The 16,400-nt window shown below is 35.5% G+C and overlaps 1 protein-coding gene across 1 annotated transcript; it reads left to right on the top strand.

Annotated features, from left to right (window-relative positions):
- Positions 1-12,771: 12,771 nt before the first annotated feature.
- LOC113771089 (S-norcoclaurine synthase 1-like) lies at positions 12,772-14,650 on the top strand. Its single transcript, XM_027315711.1, has 4 exons — positions 12,772-13,032; positions 13,208-13,452; positions 13,940-14,264; positions 14,405-14,650. Exons 1-4 carry the CDS (start codon positions 12,772-12,774, stop codon positions 14,648-14,650), a joined length of 1,077 nt encoding a protein of 358 aa, XP_027171512.1.
- The last annotated feature ends 1,750 nt before the right edge of the window (positions 14,651-16,400 follow it).

The raw sequence follows: 16,400 nt of genomic DNA, 5'->3' as shown, positions 1-16,400 counted from the left end.
TGAACTTTGGGCTGGGAAAAAAACATATAGTCAAATTATTGTGTCAAAATGATTTTACTGAGAATAATATTCCAACAAAGGCTAGACCTTCACAAATGAATAAAGAAATGGTAGAATATTGTAAGAAAGAAATTGATGATTTTATGAATAAAATGATCATTAGAAAAAAGTTATTCCCCATGGAGTTGTTATGCGTTTTATGTCAATAAAAACTCTAAAATTGAGAGAGGAGCACCTAGACTTGTTATCAATTATAAACCATCAAATAAACTTTTACAATGGATTAGATATCCCATTCCAAATAAAAATGATATTTTGAATAGAACATTTGGATCAAAAATTTATTCAAAATTTGATCTTCATATAGGATTTTGACAAATACAACTATCTGAAGAAGACAGATGTAAAACTGCTTTTACTGTTCCTTTTGAATATTATAAATGGAATATTATGCCTTTTGGATTGAAGAATACTTCATCTTAATTTCAAAATATTATGAATTATATATTTTCTTCCGACCCTTTTATTATTGTTTATGTTGAAGATATTCTTATATTCTTTGAAAATATTGATCTAAACATTGCAAGTAAAAATTGTATTGTTGTTTTTGCTAAAATGATGAAATTAATTGAAACAAATACAAAATTTTTAGGATATGAATTACAAGACAGTTAAATCACCCCAATAGTAAGAAGTATAGAATTTGCAAATAAATTTTCAGATGAATTGAAAGATAAAAACGATTAGAAACATTTTTAGGAAGTCCAAATTACATTGGTAACTACTATAAAAATTTAGCAATCGATAGTAAACCATTATATGATAGGCATAAGAAAAATCCTCCTGCTTGGTCTCAATTACAGGCCAATGTAATTACAAAATAAAGCAAAAAATTAAAATTTTACCATGTTTAAATCTTGCAAATCCTTAATTGTATAAAATTATTGAATGCTTTAGATATAAGATATGGTGGTATAATAAAACAAATTGACTCTAACTCAAAAAAGGAAGAATTGGTTAGATATACTTCTTGTGTCTAAAAAGAATCTCAAAACAAAATTATTCAACTATAAAAAAAAGGAAATTCTTAGTAGAGTTTTGTGTATCTCAAAATTTCAAAACGACTTGTTAAACCAAGACTTTTTATTACGTTGATTGCAGTGCCACTAAAAAAAGTTTTACAAAAGGTTGTTACGGATCGATACTACTTCTAAACAAATATTTGCTAGATGGCAGGCTATTCTTTCTGTTTAAGCAAGCAAGTGGCCATTTAAAATACAAAACTCAAATGGCAAAACTTCATTAACAATGGTCAGAGTGAGGCTTGTAAGATAGTGTTTCCTATTCTCAATTTTCAAAGCAACAAACGTGCGATCTCGAGATTCCAATGATTGACACGGTGAAAGCTTGTAAGTAGCCATTTGCAATACTCCCTCCGTCCCACTTTGATAATCATATTTTCCTTTTTCGTCTATTCCAAATTATAGTCCACTTACCAATTGAAGAATGTAGTTGTCTTTTAATTTCTCTAAAATATCCTTATTTAATGTAAGTTGTTATTACTATAAATTGCCTTATTTAATATAGATTGTTAGTATTGAATATAACCTACCCCATTTAATGCATTTCGATTTTCCAAAACATATTGATATATGAAAAGCCAACTTTATTTAATGTAAAAGTATTTTAAGAAAATAATAATCTAAATTTGTTTTTCCAACAAAGTTAACTACTTTTTCTTAAACTGTGTGAAAAAAAATTATGACTATAAAAATGGGCCAGAGGGAGTACAAAATCAAATGACAGAAGCGCATTAGGCAGGTAAATTAGCGAGGCCTATAGGGTAGTGTGTCTTATTCTGAATTTTCAAAGCCACAGACGTGCAATCTCAAAAAAATAATAATAATGATAATAAAATTGCTTCTCCATCTAGGTGATTTTGGTCAGAAATTGAGATAGCTGCATGTTCAAAGAGTCAATAACAGAGGTAGACGTTATTAGTGGCTTATAAATTGCCCCTTTAGTTACTATCACAGCATCAGCCAAAACAATATATATATATATATATATATATATATATATATATATATATAAAGAAAGCATAGTATTATTATAGGAGGTTGGATTGGAATCTGAAACAATATGTTGACAAAGGGGTACTGGTGCAGATACACAATATCAGAATTAACTCAGGACAAATTACTCTTTCCCCAGGTACCAATTAAAATAGGAATAAATCAAATCACCAAACAACAATACCAACAGTAATAATAAAATGCAGAAAGATAAAAGACACCAAGATTTTTACGTGGAAAATTCAAATTGAAAAACATCACGGGATTTAGTCTAGTTAAAAATTTTCACTATCACAATAATGGGAAAACATAGGTCTATCTAGAACATCTAGATTACAATAATATCACCGATATCAACCAAATTAAATTGCTAAAAAATCACTCCCAAAAACTACAACTATCAAAGAAGTGGATTTGGAAGGGTACTATCAAACGAAGAGGAAATTCAAATCTGAACTAGTAGATGGGTAGAGTTTGACGAAAGGATCGCGTAAGTAAAATTTCGTCTCAATCGGATTTCGAATCACCCTCCAATCAAGACCTTGAAGTTATTTCTCTCTCTAGTTCTCTCCCCAATTTCTCTCTCTTCGTTCCTCACTAAGACAAGGCAAAAAATGTTGGCTACTCTTTTTCCTTGGTTGATTAATCTCTTGGTTGAAGCTTTTGTCCATTGTTTTTCAAGAAAGAAAAGTCCAGCTTTTCAAGTCAAATTTGACTTCAACCTAATGGGATTTGTTTTGTGGTTTGACCCACAAATGGGCTTAAACCACACAAGCCCAACAATCTCCCCCTCCAATTCATTTGGGGGACATAATCAAACATGCTTCCTATCTACAAAACAAGAGTTTTTCCTTAGGCAACGCCTTGATCAACATATCAACGCCATTATTATTTGTATGCACCTTCTCAATCGTCAACAACTTGAAATCCAATACTTCTCGAATCCAATGATATCTCATATCAATGTGTTTGGACCGAAAGTAAAATGTAGAATTCTTACACAAATGAATGGTGCTCTAACTATTACAATAAAGACTATACTTCTCTTGCTTCATACTCAACTCCTGAAGGAATTTCTGCAACCAAAGAACCTCTTGCATGCTTCAATAGCTGCAATGTACTCTGCCTTCGTACTTGAGAGGGCGATACATTTCTGCAATTTGCTTTGCCATGACACTGCTCCTCTTGCATAAGTCATCAGATACTTAGATGTGGATTTCCTATTGTCGAGATCACCTGCCATGTCTGCATTGGTGTATCCCTCTAGCATGGTCTTGTCACTGCTGAAACACAAACACAATTTGAAAGTTCCCTTGAGATATTTGAGGATTCACTTGACAGCATTCCAATGCTTTCTACTAGGATTAGAAGATACCGGCTGATTACCCCAATATCATGAGCTATATCTGACCTGTTCAAATCAGAGCATACATCAGACTACCAACAGTTGAGACATAAGGAACATTCTTCATGTCTTTTTTATTTTTCTCACTTATAGCACACTGTTTGATGCTCAGTCTAAAGTGACCCCGCAAGTGGGGCAAAGACTTCCTTAACCTTGCTCTTGTTAAACCTATTAAGTATTTTCTCAATGTACTTTTCTTGAGACTACTAAAGCTTCCCATTTTATCCGTCTCGTGAGATTTTCATCCCCAGTATCTGTCTAACCAAACCCAAATCTTTCATTGTAAAGGATTTACTTAGCTCATTTTCCAACCTGTTAATCTTCATAGTATCACGGCCAACAATCAATATGTCATCAACATACAACAAGAGAATAATAAAATCACCATCTGTAAAAATTTTCACATAAACACAGTGATCAAATGTAGTCCTGTGGTATTCATGGTCTGTCATGAAGGAGTCAAATTTCTTGTACCACTATCTCGGTGCCTATTTTAGCCCATACAAGCTCTTCTTAAGACGGCATACAAGGTTTTCATTACCACTTTCTTCGAACCCCTCCTGTTGCTTTATATAAATCTCCTCTTTCAAATCACCATGTAAGAAGGCTATTTTCACATCAAGTTACTCGATCTCCAAATTCAAGTTGGTTGCGATACCTAGAATAACTCAGATTAACGACACCTTTACCACAGGAGAGAAAATGTCTTCAAAGTCAACACCCATCTTCTGACGGAATCTCTTCGCAACTATTCTTCCTTTGTATTTTGGTTGTGAGTTGTGCTCCTAAGTCTTCAACTTGTAGACTCATTTATTTTTCAAAGTTCTCTTACCCTTAGGCAGTTTCACTAAGTCATAAATGTAATTCTCATGCAAAGACATCATCTCTTCTTGCATAGCTTACAACCAGTCTTTTTTCCTCTCATGCTCTAGAGGCTCACTATAGGACTCTGGTTCCCCTCCACCTGTCAGCAACATATATTCATGGGGATTATATCTACTAGAGGATCTCCTCTCTCTGGTAGATCTCCTAAGTTCATCTTGTGATGGTGGTGATGGAGTTGGTGGTGCCTCATGCTCAGGTTCATCAGCAGCAGGATCATCACCATCATCAATATCCTCTCTCTGCTCTGTCTCAGCTCCCCTCTGATCAAAATCAACAAGTACTGAAACTCAATCTAAATCTAAATTGGCAGGAATGTCATTTGAGGATCTTGTCTTCTCATTTTTCTCCATGTCTTTAATGGTTTGAACTTCCAAAAAGACAATATCTCTACTCCTAATCACCTTCTTCTCAACAGGATCATACAGTCTGTAGCCAAACTCTTCATGTCCATAATCCAAGAAAATGCACTGCTTGGATTTCACATCAAATTTTGACCTCTCATCTTTGGAAACATGAACGAATGCTCCACAGTCAAAAACTCTCAAGTGTTTATAACACACATCCTCCCGTGTCCATGCTCTCTTCGGAATATCACCATCCAAAAGAACTGAGGAGAAAGGTTGATCAAGTCAACTGCAGTCCTCATTGCGTCACCCCCAGAAGGATTTTGACAGTTTAGCATTGGAGAGCATACATCTGATCCGTTTAGTAATAGATCTGTTCATCTTCTCAATTACTCCATTCTCTTGAGGAGTTGATGTGAGGACCCGAAAATTTTCTAATTTTTTATAGAATATTATTGGAATATTTAAATGATTATTCACTCATTTTCTTCGAATTATTTATTTCGACCATTTTAAATCCATTTATATGGAATGACGCCTCTTTATATTTTTAAAGCGTTTTGTTGAAAAATTCACTTTTCGAAAATTTGTTTAGTCCGGAACGACGGGTGCACGTTTTTCTAGGCTATACTTGAATCAGGAATGTATTAATATTGGAGAATTAAGAACGATCAATAATAGATTAAGAAAGGTTAATGGAGGAATTAATACTCAATTCACGTGAGGACTCGTAAAATTATTATTTTTAAAAACCCCTAATTTTGGCTCAATTAATTATCTATTTGGATTTTTGCCCCGAATATTATTTTCTATCCTTATTAGATCTAAGTACATGGTTTTATAGTTTCGTTATATTTTTAAAGTATCTCGTTTCAAAAATTATTTTCTTAGAAACTTGTTTAGTGAAAAAGTGAAAACGTGTCTAAACACTTTAGCCAATTGGGAGTACACTAAGCTCGAAAATTTGGGGATATGTACAATGGTCCTAAAATAGGTAAATTTAGGTTTAAGTACTCAAGTGATAATTAGTGGTACGATCGTTATAAGAATTTCTCGAAGGTTTCATTTTATTGCGCCTAAATTGGAAATACGTGTTTTCACGTGCGCGCTTAATTGAGGAACTTTGGATAATTATTTTGGGACAATTAAGAATGAATAATATTTATATGAATGTAGTGCCCTAGAGGTTTAGTGCACTAGTGCAACAAACTTAAGGGAAATTGAACACAAAACGCGCGAGTAGGGCACTAGTTGCAATTAAATTTGACATATTTAAAATATTAGACGTCAAGCGTCTTTTGTACGCAAAGGAAACCAGAACCGCATCTCATTTCTTCTAGCTGCAATGGACGGATAGCTTCAGCCGTAACAGCTTCACCATTCCTTCTACAAATTCACTAAATCACTACCAAAACCTCCATAGATTCAACCAAAACTTCACATACACTTAACTCTACACTTGGACAACACTTTAAGCTGAAAAAGGGAGGAGCTTCACGGTTTTCTTCAGGCTTCAAAGGGACCGAAATTTTCTGAATTGAACAACCATCAAAGTAGGTAATGATCAATTACCTTAAACTTGTCTTATGGAGGTTGATTTATGCATTTGAGCTGAAATCTTCACTTTAGTAGCTTGTATTGTTGGAAAAAAGTGGGCTCTATGAATTCCCACTCTTGGGTTGTTGCTGATTTTGTGCTTGATGAAGTTTATGATATCGGATCAGTGTTTAAGTTAGTGATTTGTTGAAGGAAAACTGCTGGAAACTCACGTTGAGTGCAATGGCCAAGTTTGACCATTTTACCCCTGTTTGTTCGGCCACTTTACTGCAGATATTTGAGGATTTAATGGCTTGATTGTGTTTTTTACACGTTGTAGAAGTTGTGTACAAAATTTCGTTGAAAAATATTGAGTTTTGGTTGATCAAAAGAATTTATTTTCCAAAGCTAGTAATCTGGAAACGGTTGCCGTCGTAACCAGACCAGTGTTCGTGTTTCGTCCATAACTCCGTACTCCGATGTCGAAATCGAGTGCCGTTAGCGGAATTTGAAACTAGACGTTCCCATGTTTACAACGGTGTATAATGCACATTCTGGTTCCATGTGTGTGAACCGTACCATTCATCTGAATTCAGCTGTCCTGTTTCTCCGTTCTGCCGAAATGATTTGATGATGCTGCAACTTTAGGCTTAATTTCGAACCAGTTGCATGCTGAAACTTGGAACGATTTCTTCTGTGAAATTTTATCCCTGTGAATGTATTTTCTAACACTATCAACCATTCCCAGTTCCGAGTTAAATTGAGGGAGTTATGATCAAAATACGGCGACTGCGTCGTTTTTGAAAATCTTAGATTTGGACAGATTGCCTTAAGGATTTTTCCAAACTTTGGTTGATTGATTAACCACCTTTCCGAGGGTATTTTTCTATGAAATTTGATAGAGAGATACCCTTCATATGGGAGTATTATACTGCAAAATTTGGTGTCAATCCAAGTCCGTTTCGACACTTAATAAAAGGTCCAAAGTCGGAACCAAATCTGGAAATTTTGTAACAGTCTTGAATTTTTCCCAACTTTGAGCTACCATATCTTGGTGCTCGAAACTCCGATTCTTGAGCCGCTTGTTCTGTCCTAAACCTTACTTGCAGCTCTAATTGAGCTATAAATTTCAAGGGCTGGTTTGCAACGAGTGAATTCTACCGAATTTCCAAAATTAGCGAAAAAACCAACCCCGGCTCAATCCTGGGTGATCTGGGACAGCAACTTTAAACTCATTTTTGAATACCTTCCATTTAGATTCGTGGAACAGTGTCTTCTAGGAACTTTTAGTACTTTCAAAGACGATTCCAACGGTACCAAGTTTATCAATTTTTGACTAGTAGAAAAGAAGTTATGATTTTTCAAAGATTTTACCAAAAATCAAAAATTCTGGAATTTCAAAAGAAATCCGCGCGGGAAGCATTTTTCTAGAATCCGGCCTTGAATCCGGCCAGTTTCTGGCCGGATAAGCGGCCGGATTGTAGTTGGAATTTGAAAAAAAATGAGGATGGCTACTGCCTCCAATCCGGCCAAGAATCCGGCCGGATTGTGACGTGGCCAACCCTCTTTCGATTTCGATCGTTCGTTTTGCAATCGTTTCGTTCGTACTCGTTTCCAACCAATGATTCCAAGGATAATAATCCGATTTTACTCGAGTCCTGCACCTTTTTGAAAATCCAACTTCAAAGACAAGTCAAACGAAGTTTTCAAAATATTTCCGAACCTTACTCGTGTTCAATCTTTCTCGCCACTTGGGGACTTATAGAAATTGTCTACTATTCGATGTTCTGGCACGCACGAGGACCTCCAAGAGGACCCTACCGTGGAAGTTTGAACTCTCCCTCCAACCTACTTGCTTGCATAACTGGTGAGTGTCAAGTGTATGATTACTTGAACTCTAGGGACTTGATTCATGCTTGACTTACCTGATTACATGCGTAGCCTATTCGATTTTGACAAAAATGGAGTCGAGTGTGTACTTGATCGCACTCGTTCTCATTTGAAACGAATGACTCATGCTTAACATGATTTGCCTGGTTACATGACTTGAAATGCCTGCTTAAACCTGTCAAATGCTTGAATACATGACATGGTATGCTATGATTGCATACGTCGTTGGAGTGAATCTCCTCGACACTTACATGATACATGGGGGACGCCCAAACTCATAGGCCGACCTTGGAACTCGAGCCGGCATGGGCTTGGTCGGGAACCTTGGTGAGCCATGAGAATTACATGATAAGCTTGACCTATTTGAGAGATCTTACTTGGCATACTCGTGGAGTATAGCCTTCTAAATGTCGTGCGGGCCCGAAGCGGTGTATGGTGGACGGATGAGAAGTAAGTGGTGAACTACGGATATGAAATATCAACCCGGTTGACGGAGAGTCAACGCGGGGAGATATACGAATGACATCGGCAAAATGTGGAACTTAGCTCCTGAGAGCTACCATGTCCTTGAATTGTTTTGGTTACATTTTGTTGGCATTATTAATTACTTGCAATTTATTACTTGAATTGTTACTTGGCTTGTTACCTGAGCTATGTGCCTGCATGTGTGTTCTTGGCCTCACGAGCGTTTTGCTCACCCTGTAGATTTGTTTTCCTTAACAGGATTGAACTTGGCAAGGTATCGAAGAAACCTTCCTGCTACGCTTTTGTTTAGGGTTTCTATTACTTTTGACTTTGTCTTGGCTTTTGGGTTGTATTTTGGAATCCGAATGTAACTTTTGGAGCATGATGTATATTTGGGATATATGATGGTTGTTGAACACCCGATGTGCGGGTTGGATATCGGATGACTTTTATTAAACTTGAACGCTTCCGCATTTATTGTATATAAGTTATTGACTCATATGGTGTGGTCCGGCAATAAGTTTAAATGAAATTGCTTGAGTCCTGGCGAGAGCTAGGCAGGCGTCCCGCGGATACCTTTTGGTTCGCCTTAGGGAGAAGTGGGGGCGTCACAGTTGATGCGAACATAGGATCTATGGTTCATGTTCAAGTCATTATAATGATTGATTAATTCAAATCCAAAATTTCAGACCCTTCCTTGAAGTTTAGTGTGTTTACCTCTTAGTTATTAAGTCTTTGGTATCATTTGTTTGGAAAAAGTTCTAGCATTTGTTTTAATTATTTCCAACAATAATTGTTGATTAATTAGAGTTAGTTGGAGTTAGTTAAGTCATTAGTTAGAGAGAATAAAGGCTAGGTCATATGGACCATTATTAGATCAATTCAAGTTAGTTAGTTTTCTAATTTAGTCAAGTTAGGGTTTAGGAAAGCAAGTAAATTGTTTTCAAATTTGAGTAGGTTTCTTGAGTCATGTAAAGGCTATAAATATAGCCTTAGTCCACGCCATTTTTCATACATTAACAAGAGTGAATTTTCTAGCAAATACTTGTGTGACTTTGCAACTCTCTTGTCCAAGAGATCCTACTTGAATACTTGAGGAATTATTCTTGAGTGTTTACCGACTTATCAACCAATAATCACAATTGGTTGTGTGCGTTATCTACCAACCAATCTTGGTTCACTAAGTTATTAGATTGTGAGTTAAGATTTTATCCTAGTTTGTAATCTCGTGATTTAGAAGGGTCAAGAGTTATTCCGCAACCTTCAATTTGATTTTTCATCTAGATCCAGGGTTGTGTGGGATACGAATTCATGTCATTTTGGTGGGTTCGTATTAGGAGTCTTTGGTACAGACTTCTCCAATCTGATCCCACGGGACTTGCAGTAGATTTCAAATAGTTCTATGTACTCACCACCATTATTAGCAAATATACACTTTAGCTATTTGCCCATCTTCCTCTCAACCTTGTTATGAAAGTCTTTAAATACATCCAAGACCTGATCTTTGGTTTTCAAAACAAAATACCATACTTTTCTAGCAAAGTTATCAATAAAAGTCACAAAATAAATAGCACCACCAAGGAACTAATCTTTCATATAGCAAACATCAGTATGTACCAATTTTAAAGGATTCAATTTTCTAGATGGAAGAAAATTCTGAAATGCGACTCTATGTTGTTTTCCATAAATGCAGTCAACACAAGATTTAAGTCCATTATCTCTAATTTCAAGTAGAAGTTGCTTGCAAACAAGTGTCTGAATTTCCTTTTCACTCATGTGCCCAAGTCGCCTATGCCAAAGATCAATTGAGAAATCATGAACTGCATTCACTTCTCCCTTCTCCAACTTGGCTTGCATCAAGTAGAAAATATTCTACTTCTTTCTTCTAGCAACAACGAGATTTCATTTACTAAGTTTTCATTTGCCTCCACCTTGAGAGCTATGGTAGCCCTTGTCATCAAGTTTTCCTATAAAAACAAGGTTAATGTGAATATCAGGAACATATCGAGCATTTCTTAAGATCAACTGGCACCCGATATCTGTGTCCAAATATATGTCTCTCATACCAATAACTTTGCATGAGACCTCATTTCCCATCCTAATATTACAAAGTCTCTTTCGGTGTAGGTTGAGAAGAAATGCCTGTGAGAAATAACATGATAGGAACCACTCGAATCAACTACCCAATCACTGTCATAACAGATAATATTCACATGACCATCATCACATAATACAAATATCTCATCATGAGCTGCCACAACTGGTGTAGTTTCCTCATCATCTTTTTCATTCGCCTTACCTTTTTTCTCAGTTTGTTCCCGTTTTAAAATTCTGTACTCCTTCATATAATACCCCATTCTTTTTGCAATAAAAGCATGCAATATTTTTTCGCAACTCAGACCTGTCTTTGAATTTGTCATTCCTGTTGTGGGGTCCTCTGCTTTTGCTTCTCCCCTTCTTTCTTTCTTTTCTGTCACTAGGGACTAGGACTCATAAATAATTTCTTGTTCCTTCCTCCTAAACTCTTCATTCATCACGGCCTCTTTTGCAATAATTATGGTCAACACACCATTAGGAGCTAAATTGCTGACGGAGACCACCATCGTTTCCCCACTATCCGATAGTGAACTGAACAATAATAGAGTCTGCACCTCATTATCTAATTTCAAATTCAACATAACTACCTGGTTTATCAATCTCTGGAAATTACTCAAGTGCTTAGTCATATCTTCCTTATCTTTATATCTCATCCGAGTAATCTGCTTCAAACAACTAGCTTTGTTCAAACCGGTCTTCCGTTCATACACACTCAAGTTTTTTCCACAATACATCAGTTCTGGTGTCATTAGCAAAGTGTTGGAAGATATTCTGTCCAATCCACTTTCTAATAATACCAACAGTTTTCCTATGCATAACTGTCCATTTATCATCACTCATGTCACTTAGTTTAGCCACATCTCTTAGAACAGGATCAAACAAATCTCTGCAGTACAAATAATCTTCCATTCTAGACTTCTAAGTCGAATAATTAGTTACATTTAATTTAATCATATAACCACTATTCGAGTCCTCCATTTTAACCAGTACAATTGAGCAACACAACCTGACTGCTTTGATACCACTTTGTTGGGAAATGAGTATTGGTGCGGACACACAATATCCGAGTTAACTCAAGATAAATTTCTCTTTTTCGTAGTATCAATTAAAATAGAAATAAATCAAATGACCAACAACGATACCAACAGTAATAATAAAATACAGAAAAATAAAAGGCACAGGACACCAAAATTTTTACGTAAAAATTCAAATTCGAAAAATCATGGGATCTAGTCTAGTCAAAAAATCTCGACTATCATGAAAATACGCAGGTCTATCTAGAATACCCAGATGACAATAATATCACCAATATCAACCAAGTTAAATCATTACAAAATTACCCCCAAAAACTACAACTATCAAAAAAGTAGGTTTAAATGAGTGTTACCAAACGAAGAGAAAATCCAAAAATCTGAACCAGTAGATGGGTAGAGCTTGACGAGAGAATCGCGTGAATAAAATTTCGTCTCAATCAGGTTTCGAATCACCCTCCAATCAAGACGTTGAAGTTATTTCTCTCTCTAGTTCTCTCCCCAATTTCTCTCTCTAGTTCTCTCCCCAATTTCTCTCTCTTCGTTCCTCACCAAGACAAGGCAAAAAATAGTGGCTACTCGTTTGAAGTTTTTGTCCTTCGTTTTTCAAGAAAGAAAAGTCAAGCTTTCCAAGCCAAATTTGACTTCAACCTAATGGGATTTGTTTTGTGGTTTGGCCCACAAATGAGCTGGACCAGACAAGCCTAGCACAATATTGAGAATCATGACCTGTCCAACATTAAAAAATTATGGAACATTGAATTAATTAGAGAAAGACACATGCATATTAGTATTTTATTTCTAATTCCATCAATAATTGGACTATAATGAGACAATTTTAAGTTTAAGAATAGAAAAGGAGGTATAGTTTAGAGTCCAAAATGGAAATAATTCTATACTTTTAATGCTGCATTCTCTTGTCCATCTAAGTACATAGTTGTAGACAGAAAAATTTCTTTCTCGTCATACAATTAAGCCAAAGATCGATCAAACAACAACAGCACTAAGGGAATAGTGATTGACATCTGGGACATTATTGATCGATGGAAACTGAGGTAGCCATAAATGGAGCTGACCTTGGTGGTTCTCTCCCTGTGGAGAATGTGCAAGAACTAGCTTCTAATTGCTCCAAAGAGATCCCACATCGATACATCCGGCCTGAAATCATCCTTGATGAAATTTCAACCGATGATTCTTTACAGGTTCCAGTCATTGACATGGAGAAGCTTGCAACTAGTCATTCAAAATACCAAAATGAAATGGCAAAACTTCATCAGGCATGTAACGAGTGGGGTTTCTTTCAGGTAAATTCAAGAAAATTCTGTGTATTACCTTATCAGTTAAGTTCATCACAGACTTTTGACAGGCACAATTTCGTTGTACGAAATTTTGCCCGTTTAGGATAACTTGCAATACCTAGATAGTGAGATTAATTTCCCTTGCAAATTAACTATCGATCCATGAGTAATCCTGCAACAGTTAGTCAACCATGGGGCCTCAATGGTAATCGAGAAAATGAAGGTGGTGACAGAGGATTTCTTCAAGCTGCCATTACAGCAGAAAATGGCTTGTGCACAAGAACCAAATCGTATTGAAGGCTATGGTCAAGCATTTGTTGTATCAGAGGATCAAAAGCTTGACTGGGGGGACATGCTCTTCCTCAATTCATTGCCAGTTTCTCAAAGAAACATGAGATTCTGGCCTAATTCGCCAACATCTTTTAGGTAAACCATGAATAGTACACATTATCACAATTTTTTCCCACAACCCACATTTGCAGCAAAATTATCTTACTTTATTGTTGGCTGAGGAGGCCTAGGTCTGGTGGCTAAGATTGAAGATCAAGGAATTAGAGGTCATGGGTTGAATTTTACTCTTCTTCCTCCCCGCTTTTTAAACTCAACCGGTCCCCTGCTAAAAGAAATTAAAAAAGAAAAAAACTACTGCTCTATAATCAGTCTCTTCAATAGCCTAATCAATCTTAATGGCTAGTCCTGTTTTCAAGGACTCAAGGTCCTTTCTGCTTTGATAATCTCCCGTTGAATTTATCCTCTTGCGCACAATTATAAAACATACGACATTTTAGTCGTTATGATGAAGTATCTTTTGCTTCCATTAGAAAGCGACAAGGAATTTTAGGCGACAAAAAGCCAAAAAGTTGTGTGCAAAAATTTCATGACAATGCTAACTGCAATTTTCTGATGATATCAGATCAACCTTGGATGAATACTCACTTCAAATTCACAAGGTTTGCATGAGCCTCTTCAAACTTATCGAGTTGAATCTTGGGTTGGAGCCAGGCAAACTATGCAGCATTTATCAAGATGGCACACAAGGAATAAGAATGAATTACTATCCACTCTGCAGGCAATCAGACAAAGTTATTGGCCTCTCTCCACACTCTGACGGAACAGGACTGACCTTATTAGTTCAAGTGAATGATGTTCAAGGCCTGCAAATCAAGAAAAGTAATGCATGGGTGCCCATTAAACCCATTCCTGGAGCAATTATAGTCAACATTGGTGATATGATGGAGGTACCTAACCATAAAAAGATAATAACTCGATATATGAATAGATAAAGACTAAACAACTGGAAAAAAATTTTAAGTGCTTCTGAAGAACATCTATAACTTGCTTTTCAGTTCATGTTGCTTTTATATTTGGTGGAATGCAGATAATGAGCAATGGGGAATATAGAAGCATAGAGCATAGAGCTGTTGTGGATTTCCAGAAGGAAAGGCTGTCAATTGCTGCATTTCACATTGCAAATTTGACAGCAAAAATCGGTCCTCTACCGGAGCTTGTCAAAGAAAATGGAGCAAAATACAAGACATTAGGATTGGAGGACTATGTCAGACTGATGCTAAGCAGCAAACTTGATGGCAAAAACCAACTGGATCACCTGAGAACAAACAACTGAAAGAATTAGTTGAAGATTCCGTTTCACTTGCAATATTATTTTGCTTTTTTATCTTCATCACAATAAAAAATGTATCATCCGGGCTATAAGCTGTAAACTGGGTAAATGGTTGATAAATGGATCTTCTTAAATCGATAGTGGGTAAGTTTAATTCAATCCAGTTACAAGCACTTAATAAATGGATACAAATGGTTTGGATTTAAATGGATAGAATAAAACCATAATCCATCCATTTGACCATTTACTAGTCTTAGGGCTAGTGAGATTCCATGCATTCTATTGTGGTCTTTTTTAATTCCCGTGTATATTGCCTTTGAATTTTAGTGTACGTTATTTCTTAGTTCCAGTCCATACAATATCTCTTCATCTATACTAGACTAGTTTTTGCTTGGAGTTTTTTTCATGGTTAGTTGATGATGGTGTTTGACAAAAATTCTTTTATCATAGCTCTTTTTTTAACTTATTCTATTCCTATTTATTAAATTAATAATTTGTTAAAAACGATTAGAATGTAATCCAATAAATGTATTTGTTGAAAATGATTAGAATGCAATCCAATAAATCTACTAATTACTGTTATGAAAATGTTATAATTCTTAATACTTAAAATGTATCCCCTATTATTACCTAGCTACTAGAAAAAGGAAAGATTAGAGTGATTCTTTTTCCATCTCCATTATGTGTAAAAGAATTTTCAATATTTTACCCGAGTGTTGGGATGGAAATTTAGACAAAGTATCTTATCAAAAAAAGGGGAAAGAAAAGCAACTTGTGGTTACAAGTCGCATCTTTTGGTTGTGATGAATTCAATAATTAGCACAAATTCAATTGAAAACAAAGAACATGTGAACGTTTGGTAATTACGCGAAAATCAAGAAAAAGGAAAATAAGATAAAATGAAGTAAAGACGAGAAAATAATTTTTCTTAAATTGTAAACAGGTATCAAATGTTTGACTATTGTATTTTTATTTTCAGTGATTGTGATTGTCTAAAAACATATTCTCTTTTCAAATTCAAGCGGACCACAAGGAAACTTCTTTTTTTTTTTTTTGGAATAAAAAAACTTCTTGTAGGATGAAGTCTGAAAATAGTGAACGTCTCTCTCCAATCCTTCAGCCGGGTTTCAATCGAGATCCCTCTTCACTAGTCTGATTCTATTCTTTATTGATAACTGGATCTATGTGGATCACATGGATTAACGACTTAAGTCCACCAATTTAATTGGTCATAAATGGTCATCCATTTAAAACCGTTTTGCACTTTTTTATTCATCCAAATCCATTTAAGTTTGGTTTATTGAGGGGATAAATGGATATTAATTCAATTAGCCACCTCTAATCAGGGCCATTAGAACGTGTAAATTCTAATAAAACCTAGTTGAAGATTCTGTTGTCAGCAGCTAAGATGGAAGCATGTAGGATTGCGTGAATTCAAAATATTAATTAGAAGAATAAAATTTCTCTTAGTTGGGCAATCTTAGATTAATAACGAACACTTGGTATAGAATTATAAGCCAAAATGGGTATTGAGTTTGTCTTTGTATTCCATATTAAAAATTTTATAAAGAAGTCTCTCCTGTTGGTAGTTATAAATATATTGGATTTAAATAATTTTAAGTGTGCTAAAGGAACCAACCCAAGAGAGTTTTGGGAGACTCATGTCCTGATTTAACAGAAATTTTGGTAAGGAATCAGAGCGAAAAATTAAATTAACGGGTCCTTGGGTCGTTAAGTATTTCGCGTTATTTAT

This window comes from Coffea eugenioides, chromosome 5, assembly GCF_003713205.1.
Source record: "Coffea eugenioides isolate CCC68of chromosome 5, Ceug_1.0, whole genome shotgun sequence".
NCBI classification, from domain to species: Eukaryota; Viridiplantae; Streptophyta; class Magnoliopsida; order Gentianales; family Rubiaceae; genus Coffea; species Coffea eugenioides.
This window is presented reverse-complemented; position numbering and strand designations above follow the sequence as displayed.